The 19,752-nt window shown below is 45.4% G+C and overlaps 1 protein-coding gene and 1 long non-coding RNA gene across 3 annotated transcripts; one reads left to right on the forward strand and one right to left on the reverse strand.

Annotated features, from left to right (window-relative positions):
• Window positions 1–546: 546 nt before the first annotated feature.
• On the reverse strand, window positions 547–16,955 carry iars2 (isoleucyl-tRNA synthetase 2, mitochondrial). Of its 2 annotated transcripts, XM_030356036.1 has the most exons (24): window positions 16,562–16,955; window positions 16,274–16,396; window positions 15,939–16,092; window positions 15,167–15,315; window positions 14,861–14,910; window positions 14,608–14,717; window positions 14,415–14,505; window positions 14,047–14,162; window positions 13,618–13,787; window positions 13,035–13,125; window positions 12,794–12,945; window positions 10,118–10,278; window positions 9,861–9,963; window positions 9,661–9,754; window positions 8,960–9,043; window positions 8,137–8,245; window positions 5,791–5,893; window positions 5,069–5,191; window positions 4,628–4,759; window positions 4,238–4,344; window positions 3,373–3,518; window positions 2,916–3,106; window positions 2,410–2,554; window positions 547–1,427 (listed from the first exon to the last, which is right to left on the reverse strand). In XM_030356036.1, the coding sequence occupies exons 1-24, from the start codon at window positions 16,826–16,828 to the stop codon at window positions 1,282–1,284; spliced, it is 3,117 nt and encodes a 1,038-aa protein (XP_030211896.1). In that variant the 5' UTR covers window positions 16,829–16,955; the 3' UTR covers window positions 547–1,281. The 2 variants fall into 2 exon arrangements, with proteins under 2 accessions (XP_030211896.1, XP_030211897.1); XM_030356037.1 differs by lacking the exon at window positions 8,960–9,043.
• Window positions 16,956–17,072: 117 nt separating this feature from the next.
• Window positions 17,073–18,615, forward strand: LOC115543619 (uncharacterized). Its single transcript, XR_003976730.1, has 2 exons — window positions 17,073–17,576; window positions 17,937–18,615. It is a non-coding gene; the product is annotated as an uncharacterized LOC115543619 (long non-coding RNA).
• Window positions 18,616–19,752: the final 1,137 nt, after the last annotated feature.

A 19,752-nucleotide genomic window follows, 5' to 3' on the forward strand; every position in this document is an offset into this window, starting at 1 on the left:
TGTGAATTTTATATGGCTGCCTGCAAAGTGTGAAAGGGCAACCGATTTTAAACCACACACACGTGACACGATTAATCATGAGAGCAGTGATACGGTTAATTAGACAACGTCAGACGTGCTTTTATCTGAAATTAATCAACACCCTTCCAGCCAATCAGAATTGAGTAATCACCTTGACATATATACCATGGTATAAACGTTGTTTCATACTTGACATTACTAACCTTTTCATTGATTTGGGAATTATTTTTTCTATATTATAAAAACTTATGTCAATAGATAAGAGACAAGATTTTAAACTAAACCCATAAAGTCGCCTCCCTCATTCTTTTTTTTTGTGTTTAATTTCTTGCATCTGTGATTAAAGGCAAGATGGATTTCTTGAACCGATCAGGGAAGAGAGTCAGAAATTAGCTGGGACCGATACTAATCTAGATCTACTACAGAAATGTGCGCAGTCAACCAGAACAGATATTCTCACAGAACTTTTCTTTCAGTAGCTGAAGGATCTTAATGGCGATTCCATACAGAAATCAATGAATTCTCTACCTTTTCTCTGCAATGTTGCAGGATCTTACTTCCATAGATATTTATTTTATGGGTACAGGAAAGAAATATCATACAAAGGGTTTGCATTTACAAGGGAAATTATTCAACAAGGACATTGGTACATGTAGCATTATCTCCTCTTTTAGGTCTTTACACTGAATCTCCGGTCGTAAACATGAATACATAAAAAAAAAAACATTCCGCCTTCCCCTAGATTTCCCTCCGTCTCCAATACGCACTCACATACATACAAACACACAAGAATTATCCTGAAAACCATATTGTCAATCCTGAACTTCTCCCTGGACTTTATACATGGTTTTGCATGCAGCAATAGTTCAATGAAGAGTAGAGCTGAATGCTCCAGAAGAACAACGATCATCTCGGTGCTAAAAAATAACTAAAAGAAACATTCCCTGTAAAATCATTCGATCCATCCAAAGTAAAATGTCAGCATGAAGCCATTCTCTTGCTATACTAGTGATACCATGCCTCCTTCTGTTCAGCCGAGTGCTAGCAGTTGGTCATTCACCAAATAGGGAAGATGAGATTATAAGGGCACTTCTCTATCCCAATTGGAGTCTTTCAGAGTGTCGGGAACTAAATAAGGTGCAACCAAACCCCAATATTTGAAGGAGGGCCACTCTGCTAACGAGAACCTACAAATATGGCCGAGCATGGCACCATCGACCGGCCTTGGTTTTGGTTGGTAGTCATGGTGACGGGGTCCGGTCAGGCTGCCACAGAGAGAACCGACTGGCACCTGGGACAGAGGCAGTCGGGTGTGTCCGAGGTGTAGCGGCGGCAGCGGGGGCAGCGGGCGGCCGAGGTGGGCACCGCCGCGATGCTGAAGGCGCTGTCCTCTCGGATCACGCCCCCTGGACGCAGAGAGAGAGAGAAAGGGAGAGAGACATACACAGTGGAGGATTGAGGGTTGATATGTGTTCCGCTTTCCCAGTTGATTGATAAAAGCTATAAAATGATGTAAAATGTCCATAAATGACCGGAGCCCGGCATTAAAGGGATGATATTGTTCCACCAGGTGTGAGTGTGATTAGCCATTGCCCCCTTGAGATGTCAGTAAAACACAGGAGAAGCAGATCTTCAAAATGCTTGTAATGGCTGATCACGATCACACCTGGTGGTATAATAGGGCCCCTTTAAATGAGCTCAATTAGCTCAAGCCAAGAGACCTGACACAAGTTATCACACTCTAAAGACCGGGAAGAGCAGAGCCAACAATAAATTGGCCTTTATGAAACTGTAAGCACTTCATGTTATGATAAAGGACCAAGACAATCAACCGAGTGCTTCAGCACTCATTTCGTGTGCGTGTAGCTTTATAGCTTTAGTAGATTCCAACAAGTGTTTGAGGTGTCGATTCCTTGTGTATTGCTTGTATTTGCATTGTCATATACTTAATACAATTTAAATCTATGGGCATATTCATACCTGCCTTGTTTGGTTTGAACCAAACCCCCCCCCAAAAAATCGCTGGTGTGGAACTATTGGGCTGGTGTGAATACAAACCATCGAACAGTCAGGCCAAGACCCAGCCGGAGAGGTGGTCTCGGTTCGCTTCCAAACTAACCCTGGTGCGGTTCGCTTGAAATGTGAACGTAACTTTGGACGTAAAAAGTATGCTGGTATTTTGGACCGGACCAAAGAGAGAGAACTAAAGGACTTTCCTGGTGTGAATACGCCCTATAATCATGACCACATCCGACTCTGAGGGACAAGATGTGCCTTTGTGGGTACGTGCAGCGTGCGTGTGTGTGTGGCTTATCATCTTACTGCTCACACATATTAAGGGCCACATACAGTGAATCAGCTGATGTTTGTTGATTATGAAGTAGTTACCCTCCAGGTTGATGAGGAAGCTACCCGAGGCCAGCAGGGTGTCAGCGGGCAGGTCCCGGGGCAAAGAGCTGGTCAGGGTGGTCCGTGCTGACATCATCAGCTCGGTCAGCTGGGAGCAGGTGGCGGTGGGCTCCTCCTGGAGAGACTGGGGAGGGAGGGGGGGGGGGACGGGGGGGGACGAGGATGTTAGGATGGTTCCCACGCCAAAGATTCGTGAGCGCACTGTTTTTTTGTGAGGCTAATTCCCCATGCCCAGGTTTAAAGTTTGAAATAAATGAGTCAAGTTTATACAAAGCAGCTTAGCCAATGGCGCTTAGAACAACCATTACTCTCTTTTCAGCTCTACATTACAACAATTTGAACCCCAAACTACCAATTAGCTTTCATTTTTCTACCACATTAAACTGGTATTTCTACCCAATAGAATTCCCACTCTCTATGCACTGCACTCCTTTACACACCCTGTTCCCCGACGCACACCGTCCCCTCTGCCCCGTGCCCCTCACCTCCATGAGCTCAAACAGCAGGCCGGGCTCGATGGCCACCGTCAGGTCGTACTGCGCCGCGTTCTTGCCCGGGATGGAGGACAGGAAGGAGTCCCTGATGGCACACGCCCCCTCCACCGCCTCCTCCAATCCCGGCCGCCGCCACACCGAGCTGCTCTTGACCCAGCCGCTACGGAACAGGGTCTCGCCCTCTGCGTGGCAACGCACACACACACACAGACACACACAGACACACACACATAACCAGACACAGACACAGACACAGACACACATTAGAGATTAGAGCCTAAACCTAGCGTTTATCTTTAGCTAACGCAAATATATCACCATAGAAAACAATGCATGTTAATAATGGTAATGCATTGACCTATTTAAAGAGTAGTCAAACAGCAATGCAAACACATCAACGGCTATAGACTGCCCTCAAACAGCCATACACGCACACAGAGCCACATACCGTCATGTCCGGGGGCGTGCAGGTAGACCTCTTCGGCCAGATGGGGCAGGATGGGAGCGATGGAGCGGGTCAGCCCGTCTAGAACCTCCTCCAGGACCGTCTGACACGAGCGCCGGCCCAACGAGCCTTCTGGCTCGCAGTACAGCCTGAGAGGGGGAGGGGGGAAGAGGGAGAGGGAGAGGGAGGGAGGGAGGGAGGGAGAGAGAGAGAGGGGGAGAGGGAGAGTGGGGGAGAGTGGGGGAGAGGGAGAGTGGGGGAGAGTGGGGGAGAGGGGGATAGGGAGATAGGGAGAGAGGGGGAGGGAGAGAGGGGGAGGGAGAGAGAGGGAAAGGGTGCGTATACACACAAACAATGAGATGTTATGCTTGCCATTGTCCCCTTGCCCCTGTAATGGGAAAATTATACTTTCACACTCTAGCTGCCTTTTATTGGGATGTGCCCGTTTTCTTGACCCCCTTGGGAAGGTCGAGGAGCAAGGGCTCCAACTGATAAGGCACGGCTACGACCCCCTTTATGACATCCTGAGGAGGTTCATCGATGGTTTACCATCTGGTTAACCAGTACTATGGTTTTATTGGGGGGGCAGAGCTGTTCTAAGCATCCTGACAACACTGTATAAGAAAGAAGTCCTCGCTTTTGCCAATGCATTGGACTTCTCCTGGTGGAGATCATAGAGAGACAGGGTGAGCTCCCATCTACGCAAGGAGCTCCCAGCTCCTTGCCTAGATGATTGGAGCTATTGGAGAGACTTTAAAAGTGCTGCAGAAGGGTTAACAGCTGTGCAACATAAGTGTTCAAACATCTCTAAAACTGCCAGAGATTTTTTCTTTGTCTTTGATTAGAGGAGCCTGTTACTGTTGCTCACCTGTCTTTGATGATGCTGAAGTAGAAGCTGGACAGGTCCCTGTTGATGAACGCCTGCAGGACTCGAATAGCCCTGCCCGCGTCAAACTCACTGTAGGCATCCGTCACCTGCATCACACGAGCACCGTTATAAGCATGAACACAAACACACATGCACATCTTACCATTAGAAAAGCATCATATGAATAGGTGGGGGTGATAGCGTAGTGTACTGGCTGAGTTGGTGCTCCAAGACAAAACTGCACTGGCTTCGATCCCTGGTGTCTGGAACCTAACTTAAAGCACCCCTACCTGCTCCTCAATGACATGTAACCCAATTCAACCCATTCTCCCAAACTGAAGACTCTGCGGATAAATGGAAGAATGCGACTAGATAATGAATGGCCCACACCTTGATGCTGTAGCCGCGGAGCAGGTGCAGCATGTACTGGTCCAGGTATTGCATCTCTTTGGGGTCCACGGCGTGCGTCCGGGGGTCAAAGCCCTGCAGGTTCCCCAGCAGGAACTTCAGGGTGTTCCTCAACTGGGAGAGAAAGAGGAGGAAAATTGCCACTTCTAGTTATCGTAATGATTAAACCCTAATCCTCGCTCTTTAAATATCCTCTTGAGGTAGTAGTGCTGCACTTTCCAGAGAAACCGTTATAACTTTGATCATACAACATATAATATTATGCATTATGAAACTCAGGTTTCCAATTTCGAATTGCGGCTCATTGCCGTCATCACTGGTGCATGTTTGACTTCAAAAAACCAAAAACGACCATTGAATCATTGTGGCTTTTGCTGCTAGAGAGGAGAATGAAGCCCTCTCCTGGGTGAGGCCGAGGGGCACCTTGTTGATGCTGTCTCTGGCCGACCGCAGCGCTGTCGGGCCGATCTGCACCTCTGAGAACACGTTGGACTCAGCCACCCACCAGCGCAGCGCGTCCGCTCCATAGGCCGGAGTGGTGGGGTCCTGAGAGACAAAGACACATATACAGAGACAAAAACAATATTGAGAGAGACAGAGAGAAAGACAGACAGAGACAGAGCGAGAAAGAGTGAAAGAATTTGAGGTAAATGCAAAATTGAGATTATTGAATATATATATATATTAGATTAAAATATGTGTAGAAAAAAGGCAGTTAATGAACATTTTAAAATGTAAAAGAGTCACAATATTGACATCTAACCATACAATACAAAAAGTAAAATAACAATTATTATAATGGCTGTGCTCAATTTAGCTATGTCTGGTATGCACAGGTCAACATAAACTAACACTACAGCATAAAGTACAGTTTATTATACTATATACTGTATTCTGTATTGTAGTCTGTATTCAAGCATTGCCAAAGTTTAAATTATTCCAAAATACAAATTGCACAACGAAAATTGTTATTTAAAAATAAAAAAAGCAATAACAATATTATTCAGGACACTTTTTTGGTATCTGAACATATATAGCCTTATATTGTATTTTAAAGGATGGATTCAGGTTAATAGGGACGTAACGGGGACCGACTTTCCCTAATGGTCACAGTCAGCGGCCTGTCTTTCCCTCCCAATACCAACCGTTCCTCCGTTGATGACCACCTGGGGGTCCACCACGTTGCCCAGGGACTTGGACATCTTCTCCCCCTTCTCGCTGACAGCAAAGCCATGAACCACCAGGGACCTACAAGCACAGACAGGATGAGGTTTCTGTGTGGTGCTATGCGATACCCTTGTTGTCCACTTGAGGGCAGAAGAGATTTGTAGTCGCTGTTGGTAACCTATAACAATGCTAATAATAACCAGGGATTTATACGTTTTAACGACATTAGATTTGCACACACACACACACACACACACACACACACACACACACACACACACACACACACACACACACACACACACACACACACACACACACACACACACACACACACACACACACACACACGATTAACTTTTTTTGCCCACCAGCCACTCATCTTTTTTACAAGCCACTTTTTATACGCTATATATATTTTTAATATTTTTTTCCATCAGAAGTGATTTTTACTGTAAGTGGGTTCTACCAAGGAACTGAGTTGAAAATTCTCAGAATTCTGACACTGCAAATTATTTCGCGCTACGACTAGTGAATTACTTTAAAAAAAAACTTTAAAACACCACGACCAGGCGACAAATGACTGGTGAGAACCTTCTTAAATGAACCTTTAATGCTGGATTTAATTATCAGAATTCAGATTTCATCCAAGTATTCTGACTTTATTATCAGAATGCTGAATTTTATCTCACAATTCAGAGTTCATTAGCCTATTCGATTTCTGAATTAAAATTCTTGTGATGAATAATCTACATTTGTAAAGGCGATGTGCAGCACTTTAATTCCCGTCAACTTTGTTTTCTAACACCAGCACTTCCATAACTATGCCCATGTTCCTGACTGCTATATACAAAACCATTTGTAGCGCATCTATTATTCGGCTGGATAGTGATAGTCTCCCTAAATGCAGCTTTAATGTGGGCTCTGATTCTGAATGAATGCCGCTGCTGAACTGTGTGAATAAATAAAAGGAAACTGAAATCTAAAGAAGACACATGGTTTTGATGTACCGGTGAATTCCAGCTGAAAGTGGAACATTGCTGCAATCAGGGGACATGATTGTAGCCTAGGCCTATTGTAAGTAGCCTTCAATTCCTTGTTTCTTTGTTGAACACATCCATTTGGTATGACAATAGAAACTGAATATTTCTTCATGTGGAGAACCGCTCTAGATTCCCCCACCCCCACACCGATTTTTTCCTGTAGAAACATATGGTGGAAACCGATATGCCCTCTCAACCACAAAATGTTTGAGTCACTTCTATGGTAGTAAATCTGTGCCATCGGATTTTGAAAATAAAAAGCCATTGAACTCTAAGCACTGAATATTAATGCACTTAAATAACGTATTTGGATTTGAACTCCTATTCAGCTTTATTTTTCAATGTTAAAAATTCAAAATCAAAGATTTAACGTCAAAAACATCAACGTGGGGACGTTGATTACGTTGAAATTCAAATCCAGATACGTTATTTCAATGCATAAATATTCAGTGCTTAGAGTTCAATGGCTTTTTATTTTCAAAATCCGATGGCACAGATTTACTTCCATACACTTCTCCTTCGTCATTCTTAACTGATCATACCTCTCTCTCGTTGGTTACACAAATCTTACCATGGACACCTCCGGAACCCCTCTCAAATTTCAGCCAGCCAGACAATTCACGTCACAGTCACGTCTGTTAATTTATGAATGGATTTCTGAACGTGTCCCGCCTCTGAAATAGCCTGGCTATAGCCATGCTGCCTTGTGCGCGATTTCATTTCGTGCTGCGAGGCAGCCTGGATTCCATGGATCCGATTTTCGCCTGAGATGGGGAACCAATCACAGAACGGGGAGGGACGGCAAGACGATGACGACGTCTATGCGACCCACCCATCGTCTTCTTCCGAATTGCGTGTGTCTCACTCCGAATGCGTGAGACTTGAGAGCCCTGTTACCGGTATATTATCCCGGATGTTGACAGTCGCAGTTCAGCAAGAGAGGCGTAGAAGAAGAAGGGGGCCGGATGTTGACAGTAATGGTTGTGGAACTGTGCAGCGCCGTATGACGAATGTATTCAATATGCAAATTTGATCTGACCTGACTGGAAAGTATTACCCGACACAGTGGCGGGTGAAGTGACACAATTCACCCGCCACCATACAAATCCACCCGCAAATGGCGTGTGGCGGGTGTTAATTGCCATCCCTGACACACACACACACACACACACACACACACACACACACACACACACACACACACACACACACACACACACACACACACACACACACACACACACACACACACACACACACACACACGATGTCGGTACTGACTTGTAGGGCGCTTTGTTGCGGACAGCCACGCTGGTGAGCAGAGAGGACTGGAACCAGCCCCCGATCTGATCCTTGCCCTCCACATACATGTCGGCCCGCGGCTCCGGCTCTACACGGACGACGGAGACGGACACTATTAGAAGAATCCAATTCTACATGGACAGCAGCCGAAGCAAGGAGAAAGTCAGGGGGGGGGGGGGGGGGGGGGGGGGGGCAATTCGTCCGCTCCTTTCAGGGCAAGGAAGAAATTGAGGACAGAAAGAGTTTAGGAAGACCAGGAAGAGAGAAAGAGGCCATGCCCGCAGCCAGCTGTGGAGGGAGAAGGGGGGGGTGTTTACAAGTGTTTACTGAGATTATTAAAAAAAGTGGGATAATAAAGCAACTTCAATAAATTATGTGTTAATGTATGTGTTGGTTGGGAGGCGGTGTAAGGGCTTGTTGTTTCTCGGGGGGGGGGGGGGGGGGCAACAAACAAATACCTCAAACCTCAAAGTCATGCAGTTTATCAACATCTTGTTTGTATAAATGGTGAGAGAGACAGGGGCAGAGAGAGGGAGAAAGTGAGGTCTAAGAGAGGTCAGCAGGACGCAATGTCGAGATGGAGACCTGAGAAGGACAGGCAAATGCGCTGAACTCCATTGACACTGGCCAGGGAAAACAGCCCTGCCTTGTGCACATGACCAAGCAAACACACAGCGGAAAGACGCAGGCACGAAGCAGGTGCTCCGCATCAGAGTCGGAAAGGGAAGCCGAGGATGGACGGAGGAGCGATTAACAAATCCCTCGTGCAGGCTCAGAGAGAGGAGAGCCGCTGGTTATGAACCTGGGGGTTTGAGCAGGGAGGCGCGGAGCCAGCTCAGACGTGACTCGGGCTCCTCCGAGCGGTCCTCCTCTTCCTCCGTCCCTTCTAAAGAGAGGACAACAACCATTCTGTTGGGCTGGTCCTTACAAAAAGCATTACTTAAAGGAAGAGAAAACCTTGCCAATCTCAGAAAAGGGATCACATTAATTATTATACAAAGGATCTTTTAGAAAACAGAGACGAGATCTCATAACATGGCGAGACTGCAAAGCACGGTTTTGTTGAAGTGCGCATCCAGCAAAGGAGCCAATCAATATCAGAAACAACACTGTTTGATTCAAACAAGCACCGGCCATTTGGCTAATGAACACAAACCGCTGACAACGCTCCAGCGTTAATCTGAAGTTCCCAGGGGCTGCAGTTGTTTACTTTTCAAAAGTCTAAGGAGATTTCGCTAACACAGAAGCTAGCGAAACAGGATTAAGCACGTCTAGCTGGCCAATCTTCTAAGTAAACAGGCCATTTAATTACAATCCATGGACCAAGAACTCCAGAGATTCTAAGTACAGTGTGAATGCTTTGAACAAGAGAGACCAAAATAAATGCATCTATTTTTCCTCAAATCCGAAATACAATTTTTTTTATCTGTAAATAGGCCGCTTTCTTTATGTTTGTTGGCACCGGACCAAAACGGCGACACAAATTTAGCTAGGAGGTTTTACCTTCTAGCACAGCGGCCCACGACGCACCGCTGTCAAACCAGATGTCCAGTACGTCCTCTCCACGAACATAGTCCTCCACTGGGCCTGCTTTGGACTGGACAATAAAACCCAGTCAAAAGGGGGTTTCCCCATCACACACACACTCACGTGCCCATGGCCATTTAGCACGATACAGCGACGGCCGCCACATGGATGTTTACCTTCTTAAGGACCTCTGGCGGCAGGAGGGACTCCAGTGGCAGCTCCCACCAACAGTCACTGCCCTTCTCTTTGAAGAGGGTCGATATGTGGGACACAGTGTGTCTGTCAGGGACCAGGCAAGGACAGGGTTAGAGACGCCAGCTGCGGTAGGCAGACGTGACTTATGTTAGTTAGCAACGTTATAGGAGTCTGCATGTTGTTCAGGATATTGCTAGAGTTTGTGTGTGTGGTGTGTGTTGTGTGTGTGCACACTGACTTGTTGATGAGTGCCTCCCCCGTGTCTTTATGGTAGAAGACGGGAATGGGGACGCCCCAGCTCCTCTGCCTGGAGATGCACCAGTAGGTCCTCCTGTCCAGCATGGAGAGAAGGCCTCCCCGGGCCGACTCTGGCATCACGCGCACCTTCTGCAGCACCTCCTGCATGTGGCAGGGGACACGCGCGCGCGCACACACACACACACACACACACACACACACACACACACACACACACACACACACACACACACACACACACACACACACACACACACACACACACACACACACACACACACACACACACACACACTGTGTCAAGTACAAGGCATTTTGTAAATACCCTTAAAATCAAGAGTTAAAGGTTTCAACTTCTAGTGATCTTTTCAAAAAAGTGTTTCTTTCGAAAAAGGGTCAATAAAAATGACAATGTCACAGTATGCTAGGGCAAAGCCTATTCATAATGATGATAAAACTTTATTTGCATAGCACCTTTCATACACAGAATGCAGCTCAAAGTGCTTTACATTTTAGAAGATTTAACACAATCAGGAACATTTAACACAATAATAAAGGAGAGAATATTAGTAGTATACAAACATTTAAGCTCAACCCTTAATTCTTTGCTCCCTATAAGCACGCCATATGGCAACAGGGGCAAGGAAAAATTCCCATACTCATTGAAGAAACCTTGAGCAGAACCTAGACTTAGAAGAGTCGAACCTTGAGCAGAACCTAGACTCACTTCTGGCTGTTGAGCTGTAGTATGCAATAGGGTCACAACAAGATAACACAAGACAAGTGGACCATCTAACAGTAGTATTTGGCCGCATTCGCTTCTGGACAATCGTACATGGCAGAAGCCGATGTGGGTGGACAGTTAGTGTTCTCTGGGCTTCTCCTTTATTGCTCTGGCTGCTATGGATCCACTAAGCAACAGTCCGCCCAAAATTACCCAACCCGTCCTCCGTTGCTAAACGCTCTCATATATAGGTATGTTTTTAGATCTATTTTAAAGATATCCACTGAGCTCGCCTGCTTGATGTACAGAGGTAGGGTGTTCCAAAGCTTTGGTGCATAATGGATAAAGGCAGCTTCTCTGCTTTGCTTGTGGAGCACTTTGGGTATAGCTAAAAAATTGGCGTCGGAAGATCTAAGGTTCCTTTGCGGTTGATAGGTTTTTAAAAGCTCAGAGATATATGAAGGTGCTGTGCCATTTAGAGCCTTATAACTAATTAACATAACCTTAAAAATCATCGTCTATACGAGACAGGGAGCAAGTGCAGTTCAGCCAACACAGGGGTTATGGGCTCCCTCTTCTTGGTCTTTGTTAAAAGTCTAGCAACAGAGTTCCTTATGAGTTCTAAGTTCTTAATATGTTTTTTTGGAAAACCAGAAAATAGCGCATTGCAGTAGTCTAACCTACTGGTGATAAAGGCAGGATTTCTTTTCCTGCGTCTTGTTGCGTTAAAGGGGGCGCACTTTGGCAATGTTTCTCAGGTGAAATAAGCTGTCTGTCTGTTAGGCATGCCGTAAGGGAGGAAAGGCCCTCTAGGTTGGCTGGTTACTCAGAAATATATAGTTGGGTGTCATCTGCATAGCTGTGGAAGTTTACATTATGCTGACTCATGATGTTTCCTAACGGAAGCATATATAGAGGAATGAGGGGAGGGCCAAGACAGGGGTTATGGGCTCCCTCTTCTTGGTCTTTGTTAAAAGTCTAGCAACAGAGTTCCTTATGAGTTCTGTCTTTTGGTGGGCCACACCAAAAGACACGTCATGTTTTACAGATACATGATCTCCTAGACTAACATAAAAATCTCTGCCAGTAATGTAGGTTTGAAACCAATTTAGAACATTTCCAGAGAGACAAACCCACTTTGCAAGGCGGTGCATTAGAATGTCTAATGGTGCGGAATGCCGCACTCAAATCTAAGAAAATAAGGATTGAGAATTTGTTTAAGTCAGTGGCAAGTCTGAGATCATTGACTATTTTTACATAACTTTCAATACTGGTTTAATCTTGGGGAATAACTCGCATTAAATACATGAAAGTAGGGCAGGGCGATTAATCAAATTTTGATCTCGATTTCGATTTAAGCATCAAACGATAACAAAGTTTTTCGATTATTATTATTTATTTTATGTTTTATAGAAAGGGCACAACAGCTGGATAGATATCTGTATATTATTTTAGATTGGAAAAACTTTTCTATTTGACCATTTTGTGTATATTTCTAACGATTTTTTTTGGGAGAGACATGCTGAATAAATACATGTTTTCAAACTCAAAAATAATCATGATTTCAATATTGACCAAAATTATCTACATTATGATTCATCCCATAATCGAGCAGCCATACATGAAAGGGGAAATTAAATATTCACACCAAAATAAAACCTGCTGTTCTAACAGCCCCCCCCCCCCCCCCCCCCTCTAAAATATTTCCTATTGTATGGTGTGCTACATTCTAGAGCACATCTTCTCAATCAATGACAAAACCAAAAAATCCCAACATCAAACAATATGACCGTCACATCACCACGGCGAAAGAGAGACTCCAACCGAGTGACCCCAGAGCCAGATGATAAAACCTAAAACGGCCACGCTCCTCCCCTTTACTCTCTCCTGGCCCTCCCAGCTCCAGGGAGCTCTGACCCACCCCCACGTTACCTTAGCCTTGTCCTTCAGCGAGGCCGTGTTGATGAACCACTGCTTACTGGGCCGGATGATGACGGGCTTCTTGGTGCGCCAGTCGTACGGGTAGCTGTGCACGCATGGCTCCTCCCTCACCAGGGCGCCAGACTCCTTCAGCATGCAGATCACTGTGGGGGGGACGGGTCCATACGCACACGTTCAGACTACTGTAGCAGAGTCTGCTGAGGAACCAGTGCACCGGAGCCCATGTCTTTACCTTTTTCTGTGCCCTCGTCCATGGCATGCAGGTTGGCCAGCTCAGGGCCGGCCAACTCAGTGAACCTGCCCTCCTCGTCCACTATACACTCCTGTGACACACACACACACACACACACACACACACACACACACACACACACACACACACACACACACACACACACACACACACACACACACACACACACACACACACACACACACTATAAGGTGAAAGCAAGCCATTTGCTGCACCTTCAGTAGTATAATCACGGTTGTTCTTTTACTTCTAGTGCTCTTTCAAAATAATTTTTTGTAAATGTCACATGACAAAATGCTATTTAAAAGTTCCAATATCCTATTTCTCTTGGGTAATGAATCATAATATACAAAGTAGAGGATAAATAAAAATTGATTATTGATGATTGTACCTAAATTATTCAAATTTAGGTACAGAATATTTGAATGTTCTTTTGTGAACCTTTTTGAACTTTGTTAATAAAATAATGGCAAAACTCAGCTTAGTTAAATTTTATTTAAACTCAAACCCAAAATGTTTTGTTTCACATGACAGAGCGAGAGTCCCAAGCTCAGGAACGTACCACGCTCAATTTGAAGTGTGACGCCACGCTGAAGTCCTCCATGCCATGGGCCGGTGCCGTGTGGACCAATCCCGTTCCTTTGCCCATGGTCACGTGATTGGCCGGCAACAGGGGCACTTCCTTACCGGGAATTGTTGGGTGCCTGCAGATCCCACCCTCCAGTTCAGAACCTTCAGAAGAGAGAGAGAGAGAGAGAGAGAGAGAGAGAGAGAGAGAGAGAGAGAGAGAGAGAGAGAGAGAGAGAGAGAGAGAGAGAGAGAGAGAGAGAGAGAGAGAGAGAGAGAGAGAGAGAGAGAGAGAGAGAGAGAGAGAGAGAGAGAGAGAGAGAGAGAGAGAGAGAGATTGGGTTGACATGGCTGTGTGTATTACACCCGAGAACGTTCTTCAACCTGTGAGTAGCGCCATAGGTTCCGCGCTTGGTGACCTCACCTGTAAAGGTGCCCTTGCTCTCCAGCTCGGTGCCGAGCAGCGCTGCCAGGCCCGCAGCACGCTCGGTTGCCACCAGGAGCAGCTGGCCGCTGTCGGCCCTCTTCAGAACCGAGTACCTTCAGAACCACAAGCACAACCAGGAGGTTAGTTACCAAAGAGCGAATGTCAGACTTAATGAGGACACATCATCATGTTCACGTTCACGTTCACTGCTTCTGGAGGCCATCTGTAGGCATCCTTAAGCAAAGTGCCTATTCGCTTCGCATGATGCTCCTTGATGACCTGTATCTGTTTTCACTGTACGACGAGTGTAGGTTGGAAAAGGTTGTATGTCTGTATGATGTTAGACCTCAGCGTGTGCTACCTACTGGGCATTGGGCATGTAGCACACAGCCTGATTGGCTGGAATAGTCCAAGGCTGGGTGGTCCAGACCAGCACAGACACACCCTTCATGTCCTCTGCAATAGACACACCATGTGAACACGCACATAGCATTATTAATGAACGTAAATGCAAGAAATAAAAATACAGTAAAAATGGAGGAGATTGACGTGATATACCGGCTTCGGAGGCCAGTTTGGCTGGTAGTGCGTCCAGAGGGAATGTGGTGTAGATGGCTCTGCTGACGTGCTCAGGGTTATACTCTAGCTCTGCCTCAGCCAGGGCCGTTCTAGGAGGAGGATGACCAAATCAGTCAAAAGGCAGCGAGTAATGGACTTTGCCTTTGGCTGAGCAACACAGTTTGATAGATGCCAGACAAAAAAGCTCTTTGGTTCATAAAAAGGTAGGATTTATTTGTCGCTGCTTCTGTACCTGGAGGACGGAGACCAGAAGACTGGCTTGTAGTCCTGGTAGATCAGCCCCTGTTGGACGACCCAGAGAGACAGTCAGAATACACCCATGTTCTGGTGTGTGTACAAATGCACTCCGACTCCACAGTAATGCAGAGGTAACACCATCCCCTGATCCGATCAAAACTCCAAACAGAAGGACGCTCAACAAACTATCAAAGGATTACTCGAAAACCTGAAAAGAGCTCAAATCGGCTGTTGGGAGACAACCAACCACCAGTCAAACATAACATGATACAATCCATCCCAAACACCCGCCACCAGCTACCTTGCTGTGCATCTCCTGGAACACCTTGAGCTGTGCCGCCTCGTACGCCCCGTCAAATGTGTAGTAGCACTTGTCCCAGTCAGCCATGACCCCCCAGCGCTGGAAGGCAGCCTTCTGGCGGGCGATCGCCCTCTCTGCAAACTGTCGGGCTGGAGGGAGGAGACCGAATAATATGAATTGCGACTAAAGGTAGTGCTTCATAGCTAGGGTTTTCTCTGATCTAGGGGTGATGCTGTTGCTGCACAACTCTTTTGAGGGAGACGGCTCAGGGCTGGGGCCTGGATTCTAAATAGCGCAAGGGGCAGAGATAGGTCTAGTGTCCCGTCATGTTAGAGGAATTCATTTGCGCGAGTGGATGAAACTTTCCCATGGGGGTATTTCCACAGGCCAGTCTAAATGGTGTCCATTTTGAAACCTTTGCACACACTTTTCATAGGAGGTTGGCGTGTTGGAGGCTGGTCGACAGGACAGGATGTTTCAACTGGTCTTCTCAGAGCCAGGGCTAGGGTAGAGCTAGTGCAGAACTACGGTACTGTATTAGCATCTAGCAACACAATGATATTATGACCTTACGTTTTTACAACTTTTCCATGCACATTGATTATGAAAATAATATGCATGATTCGACCCGTCAAGACCCGTTTACATGCGTGGCAACTACATTTGAATGCAAACATTCTTCATAATTACATCATCCAAAAAAAAGTAAAGAGAAGAATAGATGTCTTTTTCCCACAGCCCACCACCGTTCAGCCCTCTCCTTTTGGCTGACCTTTCTGTCTGATCTGCAGGGCACTGAGGCTGCTTGGGCCCAACTCCCCAAGGGCCTTCAGCTCGATGGGCATGCCGTGGCAGTCCCACCCAGGCACGTAGTGCACCTGCCGGCCCCTCAGCATCTCAAACCGATTACGGATGTCCTTCAATATCTATGGATGAACCAAAGAAAAGGGCGACTTCATCATGAAATTCGGTCAGAACGTGTAACTGTATGATTCAGTACTAATTTCCCTGAGGCTACTATCATTTAGTTCACCATTCTCAATAATAACCAGGCATTGGGTAGGGTTAAGGAGTTTAAACAGCCAGCAAACACCCTGGAGAGATCACCTTATTGAGTGCATGTCCAACGTGGGGGTCTCCGTTGGCATAGGGGGGTCCGTCGTGGAGACAAAACTCCTTCTTCGCCTTCCTCTCTCTTTGCCAGGAGTAGAGCTCTGCAAACCCACACATCTGCACAAAGCATTCATATGAACAGGGAATGGGGACCATTTGGAGGATTGCTATGTGACAACAAAGTAAATGGAAGTATTTACTATTAACAGAACGCAATACATTCAAGAGCAGAGTGAAGGAATGACACAGAGCGACATTCTACTAGGCAAGAGATTTTCTTACCCGCTGAATCTCAAGTTCCCGATCAAGAAGCTTTTGTCCGGTTAGTTTTATTGGGAAATCGGTGCAGGGAAGTAGCACACTATCCCGGTACTGTCCCTGTGAAGAGCCGGCATCCACCGGCTGTGTTTCGCCTTCGGTTGAGCTGACACTTTGACAGCTGCGATAGTTGAAGGAGAGTGCAGGATGGAGCACAGCGCCTCTTCGGCGTGCAGTTGACCCCCATCTAGCAATCGACTGGCTTACCGCCGAAGTCCGGCACAGCAACATCTGGTGGGGAAGTAGCCAAATTGTCCGATGTATGTCAAAATAAATCAATGCCCCCGTTTATTTAGGTGGTAGAGTTGCCTAAGTGGAAGTACCGTTTGATGTCGACCTCTTATGTGTTTATCCCGGAAGAAACACCAGGGGACACCTACGGAAGCTCACGAAGGACTACATTTAGAAACGCTTTTTGAGTGCCTTCAATTACCACAAGAGGTCTCCCTTTCCCCTTACATTATACATTTATCAACTCTAATACATTGGATTTTTGTTTACTTTACTTTTAATCAAGATAAAATAATCACATATTTCTTTCTTTCTATGTTGTTATTTTAAAGACTATATTCAACGTTATAGTTAACTTAATTCGTGTTAATGACCAGCGCAATGCGGATTATACAAAAGGCATAGATCTTAATTTTTGTTACATATTTTTTGTAAATGAAGGCCTAAAAATGTAATTGTTAGTAAAAAAAAAAAAGTAAGAGCAAATTAATTAAAGTCCAAATTAATAACAACTGACAAAATGTAATTGGCGATTTTGCGTTAATGTCTTAAGATGGAACAGGTGGTTTGATGACGTAGCGCCAGCCCTATAAAGGGTCGTTCGACCGCACATCAGTCATTCCCTTCCTGAAGATAAGCGACACTGCACGGCCAACGAAGCACAGCAGTTTACAGGAATACCGCGAATATGAATAAATTGGCCACTTTTCTCGTTGGATTCCTATTTGCTCTGAATTTTGCATCAATGGTGAGATTTTTACAACTGTCCTTCAACATTTTATTCCATTGTCACTTGATTTTAATCGGACATCATTTAAAGTTCAGTTAATGTTGTTGCTTTAAGGAATCAAAATTTCAACGGGCCTATTTGTATTCTACACCTAGCTTAATATTCTCATGAAGTGCTGATTTATGCAACTTTTGCAAGTTTCAATAATTTTAACTTGCTTTATAAAACTGGAGCTAATAGGCCTAGATATTTTTGTATAATACTGGCAGTTCAAATAAAAGTGTTCTTACCTCCAAACAATTTGTCGAGAAATGCGTCAAAGACAAATTTGTGACACGCACCCTCCCAATGACCAACTTTTCCTATTTACTTTTTCAGCTGGTAGGTGCAGAAGAAAAACCGAAAGCGACTGAATCAACAGCGAAACCGACTGAACTACTAACAAGCGCTACCTACTCCACCAATTCAACCAAACCGGGCAACGGCACTAGTGTCGCGGGAGAGGGCGTGCGGTCGAGCGCTTCTTTGCTGCTCCCAACCGTGATGACGGCCTTTCTCTTTTACGGGCGTTGCTAATTCTATCATGAAACCGATTGTCCAGCACTAAACGCACTGCAAGGCCTAACACCAGAGGCAGCATGGGCAACATCACTGGAGCAGGTGCGTCCATGAACGAACCAACCTCCCCCGGGGAAAGTTATTTGTTTTAAGGTCTGCGAACCTTTTTGTTTTTGGGTTTTAAACCAACTAAGTAGCCTCGACAACAGAGTTGGACTTGGATGGATCAGCTGTTTTGTTTGATATTGTTGCGTGTCTGTACGATCGTCATGGACTAGAGTAGGCTAAATGTAAAGTCGCCCGTGCCTGTGATATCAACGATGTTGTTGGAGGCGCATTGTGGAAATTATTACTCCTTAATCATATTTGTATACACTGATAAATGCCTCTATATTTGTATCGCAAATGTATCAGATCTTGGATCATAATTAATATGCCGTGCTTTTAGAACTTTGTTAATAAAGCAATTGTCTGTACAATAAAAAGATTGTCTCTTACACTTGTGTTGCAAGTATTGCTTTTTGAGGGACTCTCCTACAGGCATGGGCCTGGCGCATACAGCTCTAATGACGGCTAGGCAGCATTTTAGTTGACTACTACGCTGCTTTATTGTAGTGGTTCCACTTCATCTGATTCAGTTCCAATGTCTTTGTCCCAGCGTGGCTTAAAAGTCTTTGCTGAATTCTGCCTCTCCCACTTGGAAGTTTAATTTTGTATCAAATTGCATTCAAATGCCATGGGTCATTAATTTGCAGGCCTAAGTTATCAACTTGGCTCACTTTCAAGGAAATGTTAACTAAATTGCCATGACCAATGACTCACTAGCCTACCTGAATGGCATTTGTTGCAATGGAATTCACCTGCTTGCCCCAATTATCCTTAAACACTGCCACAGATGCCATACAAACATTTGACCAGTCTAGAAAGGGCTCCTTGCTTGCTGAGGATTGCGTTTCATCCTGGTAACAATGGGCCTATTGTCTATGCAGGCACTCTTATCTCGGGCATGGTTTAAACAACCATCCAAAGCAAAATTAAGCCCTAGTCCTACCTGTGCAACTAGGCCTACTTTAACCCCAAAATCTCAGTTGCCTGTAATTTAACGTTAGTAAAACTACACGCTACGTACGTGGTGTATTACACCTGAACGTTTTTATTTTTTGTACACGAGGGACAATGAGGGGGGTTGAAGGTGGGGGGACATGGAGGTATGCAGGCGGTCTGAAAGGTGAAGGACACTGGCACTTATCAGTGATGTGGAGTGAAGAGTCATCAACGAGGTGTACCACCAGCCTAGAGCTGCATTCCATCAAACGGGTCTAAATTAATTCACCTGAGATAGTCACTGACTTTTGCAATGTAGGCCTATCTCGGTTTAAAGGACGAAATCGATTTCAAACCGTTTAGTTTCCGTCCAGGTTTCACCAAGACATCGGTAACTTACCAATCAAACTAATCATTTCGTTGTGTATATTCTTCGTGCTATTCGTGTGAGCGCAACTAGGTAGAATATAATTTGCCAAGTTGTGTCAAATGGTATTTGCAACGGATGTTTAAATTAAGTGAATCCAGGGAGACGGTTATGATGGTTTGGTCACAGCCCGTAATCCGTGAGGGGGCCCAAAAGAGTTCAGGA

The sequence above is a fragment of the Gadus morhua genome, chromosome 5, assembly GCF_902167405.1.
Source record: "Gadus morhua chromosome 5, gadMor3.0, whole genome shotgun sequence".
NCBI lineage: Eukaryota > Metazoa > Chordata > Actinopteri > Gadiformes > Gadidae > Gadus > Gadus morhua.